Below are 14165 nucleotides of genomic sequence, written 5' to 3'. Positions count from 1 at the left end.
GGATGCCTCAGACAACAGCTCAGAGGGCGAACCCCTGGTAAGTGGACCCATCACACCCATCCTCAAGACAGTGACTATATTAATTCCCCTCATGCCCAAAGCTATCAAGGTGAAAGCCTTAATAGACTCTAGCTGCACCCACTACCTCATTAGCCTGACGCTAGTGGGGAATCTGGGCATTCCGTCAAGGAGGCTAGAACAACCAATCTCCTTTGGCCAGTTAGATGGGTCCATAGCAGAGGAGGAGCCAGCTACCCTAGCTACTTTACCAATCCACCTCTCCCTGGGTAACCATGAGGAAGACATAACGTTTGTAATGACCCCAGGCATGGAATGCCCGATGATCCTAGGGATGGAATGGTTAAAGAAATGTAACCCCTGGGTGAATTGGAGGATGGCAGAAATCAATTTCCCAAAAGGGGACCCTACGGACTTAAAACCCCAAGGGGATTAAGAATGGAAAAAGGGAGAAAAAAGGGGCTACCAGAAATACCAGAGGAATACAGCGATCTTGCTGAAGTTTTCAGTGAGGAGAGGGCGGATGAGCTTCACCCCCACCGACCCACGGATTGTGCCATAGAATTGAAGCCAGGGCAAAACTCCTGAAGCCCAGATTATACTCCATGAGCCCAAAGGAGAAGGAGGAAATGGAAAGATTCATAAAGAAAAACCTAGAAAGGGGGTTCATTGAACCAGCCAAGCCTAAAGTGGCCGCTCCGGTCCTCTTTAGAAAGAAGAAGGACGGCTCTTTACGCTTATGTGTGGATTATAGGCTTCTAAATACAATCAGTGAAAGCAATTTATACCCCCTACCCCTCTCGAAAGGAATTTTTTTTACTAAACTAGATCTAAGGGAAGTGTATTACCGCATGAGAATTAAGGAAGGGGATGAATGGAAAATCGCATTTAACTGCCCAATGGGTGCTACCAATTCAAAGTTTTGCCATTTGGATTATAGGGGGGGGGCGCGGTATTTATGCAATTAATCAACGAGGTACTAAGGGAGTACCTATTTAAGGGAGTCCTGGTTCATTTAGACGACATCCTTCTCTTCACCAAATCCAAAGAGGAACATGTCAACCTAATCAGAGCGGTTTTAAAGAAACTTCGAGCCATCCACCTATATGCCAAATTATCGAAATGCAAATTAAACCAGGAAAGAATAGACTACCTAGGTCAGGGCTTTTTAACCTTTTTACCTATTGTACCACTTTTAGGATATGACAATATTCGAGTACCACCTAGCAAGGTGCCAAAAACCTGATGACCAAAAAAAAAAGTTGCAATTGCACTGAAATGACTTATGACCACTGCAGCATGCCCAGGGTCATGTGATTTATATTTGGATGTTTGGCAACTGATTCATATTTATAATGGTCACAGTGTTCCAGGGTCATGTGATCCCCTTCTGTAACCTTTTGACAAGCAAAGTCAATGGCAGACCTGCTGGTAGCCAAGTGCTAAGGCGGGACTTCCTTTCTTCCCTCCCTTCCCTGCCTCCCTTTTTCTCATTCCCATCTCCTTCTGAAGGAAGAATTTGACACCCCCCCCAATATTTTCCCTCTTCCATATATTCATCAAACAAGGAAAGGCCTCCAGAGACAAAAAAGACAAGTTGCTGAGTGAACTAGCTTAAAAAGGCACATTCCCCTTTAAGAATTAGCTACTGGCTAGAACGGAAAGTAAGGAGTGCAACCGGCACTTGATTGGAAGAAAAAAAAATGTAAGTACTGGCTGCTGGCTAAAGCAATCTCCCCAAATGGCTCCAGTCATAAGTAAAGGAATGCTACAGGCAAAATCCATTCAGGAGAAAAATACTTCAAAATCCCTTGCAGCAAAACTTACAGCTAACAACAGCAGAACAATAGAAGCTAACAGGAAACATCAGCCATCAGCCAAATAGAAATTGCCAAACACTCCTTAAGAATGCAAAGCCCTCATTGCACAAATCTCAGAACTTCAAAGTCACAAAAGCACATAAGAATCCTTCCACTCTCCATCTCCTTCCCTCCTCCATGCCTCACCTCCAGCCATTGCTGCCTTTTTTCATTCCTCTTGGAGGGTGACCCCCCCGCTGCATTTCTTGTCTGTTTGCTGCTGCCAGCACAGCAGTTGTAGATCGGCTTATGGCCAGCCTGCTTGATCTCCTCTCCCCCACCCTCCCCCTCCCCCTCCCCCTCCTTCTTCCCCTTTGGTGCAGCTGACTCTTTCTCCTCCCAAGGCTGCTGCTTTTTTCTCTCTCCCTCTCCTGCCCAAACTGCCTCTTTTTAATAGGCTCTCCTGTCTCTGCCCCCCCCCTTTTGTCATGAGGGAGGGTGAGCCAGAAGTGAGCCTGGGGCCTTTGCAGCTCCAGAGGACTCTCTCACTGCAAGTCCTTGCCTGTGCTGGCTCTTTCCCTCCCCCACTACACTTGGCTAAGCAGGGCTGCATACCACCTGCCACTCATTAATGTACTACAAGTGGTACACGTACCACCAGTTGAAAAGCCTTGACCTAGGTTATCGCATATCCCCACAGGGCATTGATATGGACCCAGAGAAGGTCAGAGCAGTATTAGATTGGGCATCACCTCACACAAGAAAGCAACTGCAAAGTTTCCTGTATTTCGCAAACTTTTACCCCTCATTTGCCCAGATAGCCCTGCCCCTCACGAACTTATTAAAAATGAAGTGAGCATCCTCAGTGAAACCTAGCCAGCCACTAAAATGGACAATGGAATGCCAAGTGGCGTTTGAGAGATTAAAGAGACTCTTTTCTGCCGAACCAGTACTGAGGCACCCAGACATGGATAAGCCCTTCATAATATAGGCGGATGCAAGTGATGTGGCAGTGGGGGCTTTACTATTACAAGAAAACAATGAAGGGGTATTGCAACCCTGTGCGTATACATCCAAGAAACTCACCAAAAAGGAACAGCACTGCCCCGTGTGGGAGAAAGAGGCATACGGGATACGTTCATCATTACTTACATGGCGGCAGTTCCTTGAAGGAAATAAAATCCCTTTCCAGGTGTGGACAGACCATAAAAATTTGGAAAACTTGAAAACACCCAGGAAGCCCAACCCCAAGCAAGCCCGCTGGTCCCAGCATTTTCACCAATTCCACTTTACGCTCAAGCATTTGCCAGGGGGGAAAGAATTTTAGCTCGCAGGCCCCAATATAACAGCACGCGAGCTACTGACTCTAAACCGATTATGGTGGAATCATAACTGGCAGTTCCAGTAACTACCAGAGCCCAAGCTTAATTAAAACTGCAGCTGGGTAGCCAAACCGGAATTGAATTCCGGAAAAGTTTGGAAACAGATGAATGGTTCCAAAAAAATAAACCCGTGTGCACAATGAAAGACAGACTGCCTTGGGTGGGGGAAAAGTTATCTATACCAACTATCCAAAGGGTCACATTCATGCAGCTTTGCCACGACACAAAATCAGCAGGGCATTTTGGATTTGTAAAAACATTACACTTAATTAAACGGCAATTTTGGTGGCCATCCATAAAAAAGGACATAGAAAGTTATGTGGCCAGCTGCCCAAAGTGTGCAACTGCCAAAAGAGGTTGCAAGGGAAATCACCCAGACTGTTACAAACAGTGGCAAATCCCTCAGCCCCCTGGAGGGAAATAGCCATGGATTTTATAATGGAATTACCAGAAAGCAATGGGAATATTGTCATCTGGACGGTCACGGACTTGTTTTCCAAACAGGTGCACTTTATCCCTTGCCAAAAGATTCCCATTGCAAAAGCCTTAGCGAAACATTTCGTGCAGCCTATTTACAGATTGCATGGGGCACCCCAATGCATCAGATCTGATAGGGGAGTGGAATTTACGTCTGCATTTTGGAAGGAATTTTTATCCCTTTTAGGGACCACTCAGGTATTGACATCTAGCCATCATCTTCAAGGAAATGGTCAATCAGAAAAATCAAACTCAGTACTTGAGCAATATTTAAGATGCTTTCCTAATTTCCAGCAGTCAGATTGGACGGACCTACTCCCTTTCGCAGAAGTTGCCTACAATAATGCAGTCCACTCCAGCACAGGTTACACTCCTTTTCAAATAGCTACCGGTCAAAGTTTCAACCCCATGCCAGAACTAACCCCAAACGAACCGGCAATCCCATCACTGAAAGAATAGATGGAACAATTATAAAATACCTGGCCAATAGTTGAAAAGCCCTAGATGAAGCTAGGCAAGCATACAAACCACAAGCAGATAAAAAGGGTTGAGCCTACACCATTCATTATAGGAGAAATGGTGTACTTATCTACAAAATACCTAAAATTGCTACAACCCTGTAAAAAATTTGGACCAAAATATACAGAGCCTTTTCCAATTAAAAGAATCATAAACCCAGTAATAGTAGAATTAGAATTACCCAAAAATCTTAGGCAAATACACCCAATTTTCTAATGCAATTTGCTGAAAAGAGAACAACAATCACCCTTACAGCCAAAAATCCCCCCCCCCACCATCTCCAATCATGGTGGAAGGAGAACAACACTTCGAAATAAAGGAAATCCTAGACTCTAGGAGATATCATGGGACAACTCAATACGTTGCTCTGCGCCTGCGCTCTTCATGTGCCCCCTGCAGGGCACATTTGGTAGACTTTGTGCAGACTGCCACCAACCAGCATATTTTCCACAGACAAGTGAGGTGGAGCGGGGGGGGAGGGAGAGAAGGCGGTTGACAAGCCCTGCCTAAGACCATCGGAAATATGTATTATTTTGTTTCTGCTAAACATGCATTCATTTCTGCTAAAATAGGTATTTTCTTTTCTTTTTTAAAAAAACAAGTTTTATTAATTTTCCATTTTTATACAGCTTCAAGGAAGCAACATGGTGATTGGGTAATTCATAGTCCAATAACAAGCTTTTCCATACATATGTCAATTTACATCATCAAAAATTTCCTCTCTGTTTCCCTTAGTTATTATACCACATTCAAATTAATACATTGCTAGTTATAACTCAAGCATTTAAAACATTTATCAATCACTTTTGACTTATATATATCTAGATCCTGTTTTTAATTTTTATCTGATTTCAATTACATTATTCCAGTTAGCTTAATGTCCATAGTATTAGGTTTCGGATAGCCCACGGTTCCCTTAGTTCATTACAAAATAGTTATCATATCTAAAATACACTTATTATTTATTCAAATAAATTCTTAGTTTATTTCACAGTCATATTCTACTTCTCATTCCAATATTGTCACTTACTAATAAAATAACCTTTGTCATCTGAATCCATCTTCTATATTATAATTCAAAACTATTATTCTAGTAACTAATTTATTTCCCTTATAAGTCTAAATCCTGAATATTACATCAATTAATGTCTTTTAAAATCTCCTTAGCCCATTAAGTGAGATTTTAGGCTCTTCCATTAGAAGCTGCATAAAGAAAACCATTTTTTAAATCTCTGGCCTTCCTTTTGTGCCAAACAGGCTTCCATAGCAGAGCCTTTGAATCCTCGGGTGGATCTCCCTTCATTCCTGCATATGTCATTTGAATCAAGGGAGACCATCCAATTATCAACTTGTCAAGGAAGCTAGTCCCTTCATAGTCATTAAATTGTTGGCCTGATAGTTTGAGTCGCCATATTTGGCTTAATATATTTGTCGTGAGTTCAGGCTGATCTTCTTCTTCTTCTGGTTTCAGCTGGTTTAGGTACAAGTCATATTCAGTGTTATAGTTGTTATTTGGTCATCTGGGTTATCTGAATACTCAGTATACTGTGTATGTAAGTCTTCAGCACCTTCTGTCTTAGTGTTGCTTTCTTTAGTTTCTGTTGCTGTTGAAATTGCAGATTTATTAGATGAAATCAAGGTTTGGATATCAGAGTTCTGAATAGATTGTAGCTGGTATTCTTTAAAGTCAACTTTAGTGTTAATTCCTTCTTCTTCTGTTGCCTTTTGAGTTGTAAGTTCATCTGTTGAAGTCTGGGCTGTGTTTTGTAGCTTTAAGGTGGTGTGCATATCTTTCTGTCTGGAATTCATTAGCTCAGTAGCTTCTAAGATTTTTTCAAGTATAAGTTTGAAGTCAAGCTGGGTGGTATTCCTCCATTTCTGTGGTATTTACAGATAGTCCTTTAATGGAGGCTATTTTTAATAAAAATTAATAAGTGTCCACCATCACTATAGAGAATTATTTTCACCACCCAGCTGTTTCAAGTTCTTATCTTTTTTGATAATGTCAAGGACAAATTTTAGTCTCACAAGTCTCTCAGTCAAAAAAAAAATCACTTGCTGTACCAAATTTCGCCACAAGATGCCCCCAGTAACATGTAAAGTTAAGCTTTTATCCGGTTTAAAAAGGAGGAAAGAAATATTCTTTTTTCTTCAACTTAGCAAATAGGTAAAATGATCAGTCTCTATAAGAATAAAGAACCTTTTCGGAGCCCAGGTATCCAGAAATTACAAGTCCAGATATTTAGTTGTTTAGTTTAGTTTAGCTTTTTTTCCCTTAGCTTTATATTCCCAGAGTAGGCAGGAGCTTTTACAGGAAAGTAGTTGGGAAGCAAGAAAGGTAAGGTAAGGTCTCACCCAATTCCTCCACGTTGCTTTCATCGTGCTTAGTAGTGCTTTTGGCTGGAACAGCTTGGTGATCGGCCATGTTAATGGCTGATCTTTTCTTTGTCAGCCCAAAGGAGCTGCCTTGGCTCCAATGGAAGGGCTGCCGTCCTTCCGCGAGCAATCGAGGGTCCTCCTCAGCAGTGGTCGCCTCTCCAGGGCAACTTTCTACCCTTTCCAGGGTATTCCGATGGAGAGAAACCAGACGGCGAAGAGAGAGCGGTCTCCCCGTACGTCTGCCGATGCCACAATCGCAGACCAGAAGCCAAAATGGGTATTTTCTGAAATGACATGTGACTATTCAATTCTGAGTAAATAATCCATTTACATAAGTCATGTGGAGCCAGAGACTGAAGACCCCTGAATCCTTATATAAGATTCTAGCCTGCAGAGAGCTGTTCAGCAATGTAATTTGTGCTATAGGTTTCCTGTGGCATAGGCAAATGTGCTTCTTTTATTTTTTGATTCAATACACAGAATTTCAGTTTCTTAAAGAAAGCCATTTTTCTTTAGGGATTGTTCTCCACATTCTTACTATGTGTTTTGATTTTTCAGAGCCATAATAATTAGAAATGGAGAGGTCATTCCAATGTCTTCAGAATTCACACCAGAGACAGAGCGTCAGCGGCTCCAGTATCTGGTAAGAGGCATAAATCATTATATTAATAGGTGGTAAGAATGGATTTTCAAAACCAAGGTAAACAACGTCAAATTCCTCGATTGCAAACTGTCTCCAAAGTCCAGAATTGTTGCCAAATTATTGCTTTTTAATATATCTGGAGATGATTACAGCATTTCCCTGAAAATAAGACCCACCCAGAAAATAAGACCTAGCATTTTTAGCATGTGCCTAATATAAGCCCTACCCCCCCAAACAAGTCCTAGTAAAAGCCCGCCCACTCCATCCCACCGTCTGGTTGCTTACTGCTGCAGCGGGGCAGGAGGCGCACAGTGCACCGATGCCGCTGCCACAAGTTGAGGCGAAGCAGGTGAGGTGGAGCTGCCCCACATGCCCTGCACCTGCTTACCTCAGGGCCCCCACAGCCAGGCCACTCCCTGCTAGGCAAATTCCCCCCGCCTATTGAATGACCCAGCTACCTGCCCACCTCTTCCCTTTCACTCCCCTCCCAAGCCGGACTGCCATGCAATGGAGGATGGGTGGGGGAGGCTTGGTCACCTTACCTCGTCCCCTTCTGCTGTTTCGGAACCAGGGAGAGTGATGGTGAAAGGTCTCCACCACCGCTGTGCAACAACTGTGTTTGCCGCTGGAGGAGCTTTCTTTGATCCCTGCTGGCCCTCCCCCACAGATCACCTGCCTGGTGGCAGCCTCCTCCTCCTCCACCTGCCAAGCCTTCATTTTTCATCCTCCGTAGCATGGCAGTCCGGCTCAGGAGAGGAGTGAAAGGGAAGAGGCGGGTGGGCAACCAGGTCATTGAACGGGCAGGAGAAGGTCACCGAGTGGGGAGTGGTTTGACTGTGGGGGCCCTGAGGTAAGTGGGTGTGGGGCTCATGAAGTAGCTCCACCCCCCCTACCTGTCTTGCCTCACCTCTTGGTGGCAGCACCCGTGTGACGCTCTCCTACTCCGTTGCAACGTGAGCAATCAAACAGTGGGATGGAGTGAGCGGGTGGCTGCAAAGTCAGACATCCCCTGGAAATAAGTCCTAATGAGTCTTTTGGTTCCAAAAAAAATAGACCTGGTCTTATTTTCGGGGAAACACGGTAAATACGTGAAGACTGCATACTAACTGCAGAAGTTCCATGATTTTAGAAATATATCCAGTTCCCAAACAATATAATAATCCACACCTTCAGTGTAATGAAGAGCTGTGGCACAACATTAATTTATTATGTGCCATCAAATTGGTGTCTTCTCTTAGTGATCATACAGATAGACTTTCTCCATGACTATCTGTTCTAACCTGGTCTTTCAGATCTTTTAACAGTACCTCTCACACCACTTTAACTGCCACTGTCCATCCATCTTGCTGCTCTTCTTCCCATTCCTTCCACCTTTCCCAGTATTAGATCTAGTTCTTTGCATAATGTATCTGAAGTAGGATAATTTTAGCCTAATCATTTGTGCTTGGAGTGTAAACTCTGTGTTGATTTGTTTGATAATACATTTGTTTATTTTCTTGGTTGTTCATGATATTCTCAGGACTCTTCTCCAACATGGCAAAACTTACAAAGCAATCATCATCACTTGAACTCATTGCAATCCAGAGTTATTGCAGAACATACTGCAAAGCAATAGAGAATCTGTGACACTAAACACTAAGAGACCAGTATAATAAAATGTTCACGTACCATCCTTGCATTACACTAAATACTACTATATTTTTATTTGTCAAATTTAAAGTGGACAAAGAGTCTGGTATATTATTCCCTCTGTGCCTTTGCAGTTATAAGAATATTGATGGTGATCTCTGTCCTTCCTGTATCCATTTCTTAAAGCCAGGAGAGCTTTGTCAGGTTGAGAAATCTGCCAAGTGTGGCCTTTATATAAATAAAGGAATAGCTAACTCCTCAAGGAAATGCTATATACAGATCTGTTTCTCCCTCCCTTTCTCCCTTGTGTCCCTTGCTTTCTGTAATCTCTAGTGCATCATTATTTTAGTCACCTTTCCTCCCACTGAGGCTGATTGGGGCAGGTTTGGGAGACCAGATGGCTTTTCCTTTTTAGAAATGCTTGCTCTGTAGAACATAGGTAGGCTGGCTATAAAAGCAGGAATGAAGGACGTAGGGAGAGTGGACTGTTTTTTATAAGTGTCTTAAATGTTTTGGAAGACAGAACTACTCATGCAGGTTTACAACAACAAATACAAAGCAAATATAATGAATATTCATGCCTCTGTTATTTAAATATTTTGCGTGCCTTTAAAATCAAGGAAGTTCTGTGGTATTTTTAGAGTATCATCTTACCTAAAGGAAACAGAGTCAGAACATTACCTGTAAGGGTCTCTTCTTTTTTTCTGGTTGGACTTAAAAACACTTCTGCCATTTCCTAAAACTTACAGGTATGTATTTAGTTCAACTGTACATGTAGCAAATGTATAATAAAGGTGAAATTACATTAGAGAGAGTTTCAGAAGCAATGGAAGTTATACTGTACAGTATGTATGTAATGAAAATAAATGTTATATTATACAGTACTTAATTTTTTTCCTTTTGTTGTTCCCCAGTCTTATTGCTGCTTACCACAAGTTGTTGGGATGAGACATGTGCAGTTCCCCCCTCAAAAAAACAAAAACAAAACAGTTTTGTTTCTGTTTTAGGGATATTATCTACATGCTATCAAATTTATAATGAAGATCCACTGAAACCAGCCATCAGTCAGATTTCAGCATCAGTAGCATATATATATGCTTTTATTTTGCTCTTTTGTAAAAGAAAACATTTTGAAGACCAGAAAAATGTAACTGCTTTATCAGATTTGTGAGAGGAAAAACAACAGCATTTAGAAAGCAGAGGAAGATGAAAGTTTTGATACAGCAGCTTATGAGCAGCTCTCTCATTAATTTCTTTACAAATTTGTTTTAGGCAGGAATCTCTTGTCTGTTAAGTTTATGAATCTATGGATTTCCCGCTAACTAAGCAAATGATTTCTATACTTTTTAAATTGTTCATTCATTTTTATTAAAAAAAAGTTGGTATATTTGGGGTTGGCTGATACAGATTGTTTTGGCAATGAAACTCTTCTGTTTGGGCAGTCAAGTGAGACTGAGTCTAGATATCACTTTTCCCAATAGTTTCATCTTCCAAGAAAAGCTGAGGGTATTGGCAACCTATTAGTCTGGCAGGCTGCCAACAACTCTTATGTAAGATGAGAAAATACAAATTAATATTACTGAATTGTGACCCTCTGCCCTAGCTCAGTGTAGGATCAAATGTATAAGCAGTTCTCCCAATCATAAATTCTAGAAGAAAGTGCAGCAATTGTGCAAGTCCAACAATGAAAAGGTGTAACAGGGATTTTGGGATAGTTTGATGAGACAAGGGAGAAGTGTGAGTTCTAATTATGGATTTCTGGGATTATTGCCCAGTCAATGTCCTCTCTTAATTTACAGGCATATATGCAACCCCATTTGCTGGGAAATGAGTTTACACATTTGGAGTTTCCAAGGAGAGTTCAGCGAAAGGAAGTTGGGAAAAGAATGCTTTATCGAGATTTCAGCATGATTGGCTGGTAGGTGCATACCCCTTTTTGGAAAAATATGCTTTAAAAACCTTCCTACAGAAGTGATCATACATATGCAACATTTAGAAATATAAGGGTATGATAATATACATTTCAATTACAAAACTATTGGAACCCAGATGTGGAAAGCTGGTTGTGTCAAAATGTGGGAGAGGGTGAAAACAAAAGTTTACTTTGTAATTTTTTCTCCAGTGAAGGATGATTGGGGGAGGTTGATGGGGGGGACACTGCAGCATCTCTGGGGCCAGGCATAAGGGTGAAGGACCACAGGGGGTGCTGCAATGGCTGTAACTTTGGATCATAAGTAGATTTTGAGGGGTCCACTGTAACTTTAAAAAGCCACTAAGTGACAAATAAGCACTTTGTCTACATATACATCTACAGGAGAGTTCCCCAACCTTTCCGGGTTGGTGGCCTAAAGGGAAAGGGAGGAACAGAGAAATGTGTGTGTGCGCGCGCTCATGCACAAATCCGTGTGCATGTGCAAGTGGACTGTGCGCACCCATGGCAGCGCTGGTGACAGCGCTGGTGCTTGCACACCTGTGCAAGCAGGACTCTAGAACCCACAAACGCCACTAGCAAATGGATATCACTTTTCCCGGCCTGGATTTATCTTCAGACTATACAAGGAACTTTATTAGCTGCTGCTTTGTTTTATTAAGGGCCCCATAGTTTTATTAAGGGCAATGATCTTTCCTACTAGACTGGAAAGGGTGTCAGCTATAAAGATTACTGAGCGGTTGTCTGTGTTCTATTTTCACTTGTTGAGCTGCATGAGTGTGTATTAGACCAGTGTTTCTCAACCTCAGCAACTAAGATGCATAGATTTCAACTCTCAGAATTTCCCAGCCAGCAAACACTCTTAGAAGTCTGCAAAAGAGCAGTGATTGTCTCTTAATGGTGTATCTAAACCGTTCTTTTTAGTTATGCATACAATTTTATCCATGTACAACTAGTCCTCAAATTACAACAATTTAGTGAGCATTTGAAGTTACAGTGGCACAGAAAAAAGTGACCTATGACAGTTTTTCAGTTACAACCCTTGCAGTATCCACATAGTCACGTGATCAAAATTCAAACACTTGGCAACTAATTCCTATTTATGACGCTTGCCGTGTTCTGGGGTCACATGATTACCTTTTGCGACCTTCTGACAAGCAGAGTCAATGGGAAAGACAGATTCAGTTAACAACCATGTTATTAACGTAACAACTGCACTGATTTATTTAACAACTATGGCAAGAAGGATAATCAAATGGGGTAAAGCTCACTTAACAATTAACTTGCTTAGCAACAGAAATTTTGAGCTCAGTTGTGGTTGTAAGTTAAGAACTACCTGTAGTTCCCTTTTTTAAAATCTATTTAGGGGGATAGCTGAACTTTCCTATCAGACAAACATGTAACTGAGGATAACTTTTTTAATGTAATGGTAGCTACAGGGTCCACAAACTGGCAAGCAAACAGAGAAAAAAAACCCTAGAAATATTAGGTTATGTAGAGATATTTGGGCTCTAGGTCTTTTTTGGTTTCTGACTACATATGCAGGTGGCATAGAGTTTGATGGGTTTTTTTGGGGGGGGGAGCCTGGTTCAATGATGATAAATGGTTGTATACAACATGCATGTTCTGCATTTTGCTCAAGATTTGCAGCCGTGTCTCCAAAGATAGCAAGGAGAGGGATCTCACCTGTTGTGTATCATTTGGCAGTGACAAATGAGCTTGTTTTCTGTAATTACACATATGGCAGAGGAACAGAAACAGTGGCATTGGGGCAAGATGAGCTAGTGAAAAAACAGAAACCTCACAGATATCTCCCTAAATTGATGAGGAACGAGTTAATCATTTAAAATTTAGGGATCACCTTCACACCATCGTACTTCTACCCTGCTACAATCCAAGTTCCTGGTGGCTTAGAGACTACTTTTTTCCTCTCCTCTTTTACTGCTGAATATTTTAATTGATGTTTAGTAACACTGCTCTCCTAAAGACTTTACTTACACAATCTGATACTTATTTTAGAAGTGTAAATATTGATCTTAGTGATAAATTGCTTCCGAATCCTGTTTTTCCTTTCTAATAAATAAGTAAAAGCAAACATTTTGTGTGTGTGTGTGTGTGTGTGTGTGTGTGTGTGTGTGTGAGAGAGAGAGAGAGAGAGAGAGAGAGAGAGAGAGAGAAGAAAAAATAAAACAGAACTCCACCATTCTGGGATGAAAATAAAATGTCCAAATATTATCTGGGACATTGAGATACTGCTTAAATGTACACATGTGCCTTTTTGTGATAAAAATGTAATAAACCATTCTCCCTCTCCTGCATTCCAACCACCCCCTCCCTATTGTCAAACTGTGAGTGAAGGAGAAGTGTAGGTGAAAGTGCGAATTAGTCTTGGAAATACAATTATGCATTTAGCCATAATTAACACTGACAAGTCCACTGCTAAGTGAAGCAGTCATTACGGGGGAAATCATGTAACTGTGTCTCTGCTTCCTGCCCTGTTTCTTGCCATTTCCTTTAGAATGCTAAAGCGTCTGCTTACTGTCTTATACACATCAAAAGCTATGAGATTGCTTAGGCAACCTGGAGTTGGCAACCACAGGTATGCTAGACAAACAGCATACAGTAGTGTCTTGAAATCCTTTTCTCTCCAATATATTTGTTGGAAGCTAGGGAACAAGTGATTTCTCTTGACAATCTTTCCTTTACCTGATCCTTTCCACCCTCCCACAGAATGGAGAGATTGAAGAGAAAGAAATTTCAAGAGAGTTAGTGGCTTGCATAGCACATTGCAGGTCCCAACTGCAGGTTCCAAGCTGCCTTTGCAATTATATTGCTTTTGATATATAGAAGAAGAAACAATTTACTTTCTTGCAATCCCTTTCTCTGTAATCTCTCTGCTCTACAAAGTGGAGGGAAAGAAAATATTACATTTATATGATTACACTGGGAACCAGCACGTCAGTATCTACATTTATGAGACAGAAACTATTGAGGAATTTTGATGATCTCTTTAGAGAACAAAGGAGTAGTAGTATTCCCTCTTACATGTCCTATTTCAGAATAGAGTCTCGAGGACAAGATTAGAAACTGTTGGAGAAATGAGTGAGGGAAAATCCCATTGCAAAGGTAGAAAAATTTTGCAGTGGAGTCCATCTTCGCTCTCTGATCTTATTCTTAATATATTTTTGTTATAATGAGAATATAATGAGAATAGACTAGTTTCTAATCCTGTTTTAAAACATAAACTTCATAGCTCTTGAAAACACCAGGTTTGAGTTGCTTACAAGTAAAAGCATTACCTTCATGCTAATGAAAAATAGTGATGTGTTTCTCATTAAGCTGAACACCTTGGGATAGTTTGCCAATAGGTAAAAAAATGCCACTGAGGG

The 14165-nt window shown here is 41.3% G+C and overlaps 1 protein-coding gene across 2 annotated transcripts in view; it reads left to right on the top strand.

Moving 5' to 3' along the window:
- Nucleotides 1–14165, top strand: part of PPM1H (protein phosphatase, Mg2+/Mn2+ dependent 1H) — a 225729-nt gene that overhangs the window by 159948 nt on the left and 51616 nt on the right. For both annotated transcript variants that reach the window (XM_039363747.1, XM_039363748.1), the window contains exons 5-6: nucleotides 7133–7217; nucleotides 10646–10764. In XM_039363747.1, the coding sequence (XP_039219681.1) occupies nucleotides 7133–7217; nucleotides 10646–10764 (204 nt within the window). The remainder of the gene's footprint in view (nucleotides 1–7132; nucleotides 7218–10645; nucleotides 10765–14165) is intronic.

The sequence above is a fragment of the Crotalus tigris genome, unplaced genomic scaffold (assembly GCF_016545835.1).
Source record: "Crotalus tigris isolate CLP2741 ecotype Arizona unplaced genomic scaffold, ASM1654583v1 scf7180000019583.1695794, whole genome shotgun sequence".
Classification (NCBI taxonomy): Eukaryota; Metazoa; Chordata; class Lepidosauria; order Squamata; family Viperidae; genus Crotalus; species Crotalus tigris.
Note: the sequence above shows the minus strand (reverse complement) of the source record. Positions and strands in the feature narration are given on the sequence as shown.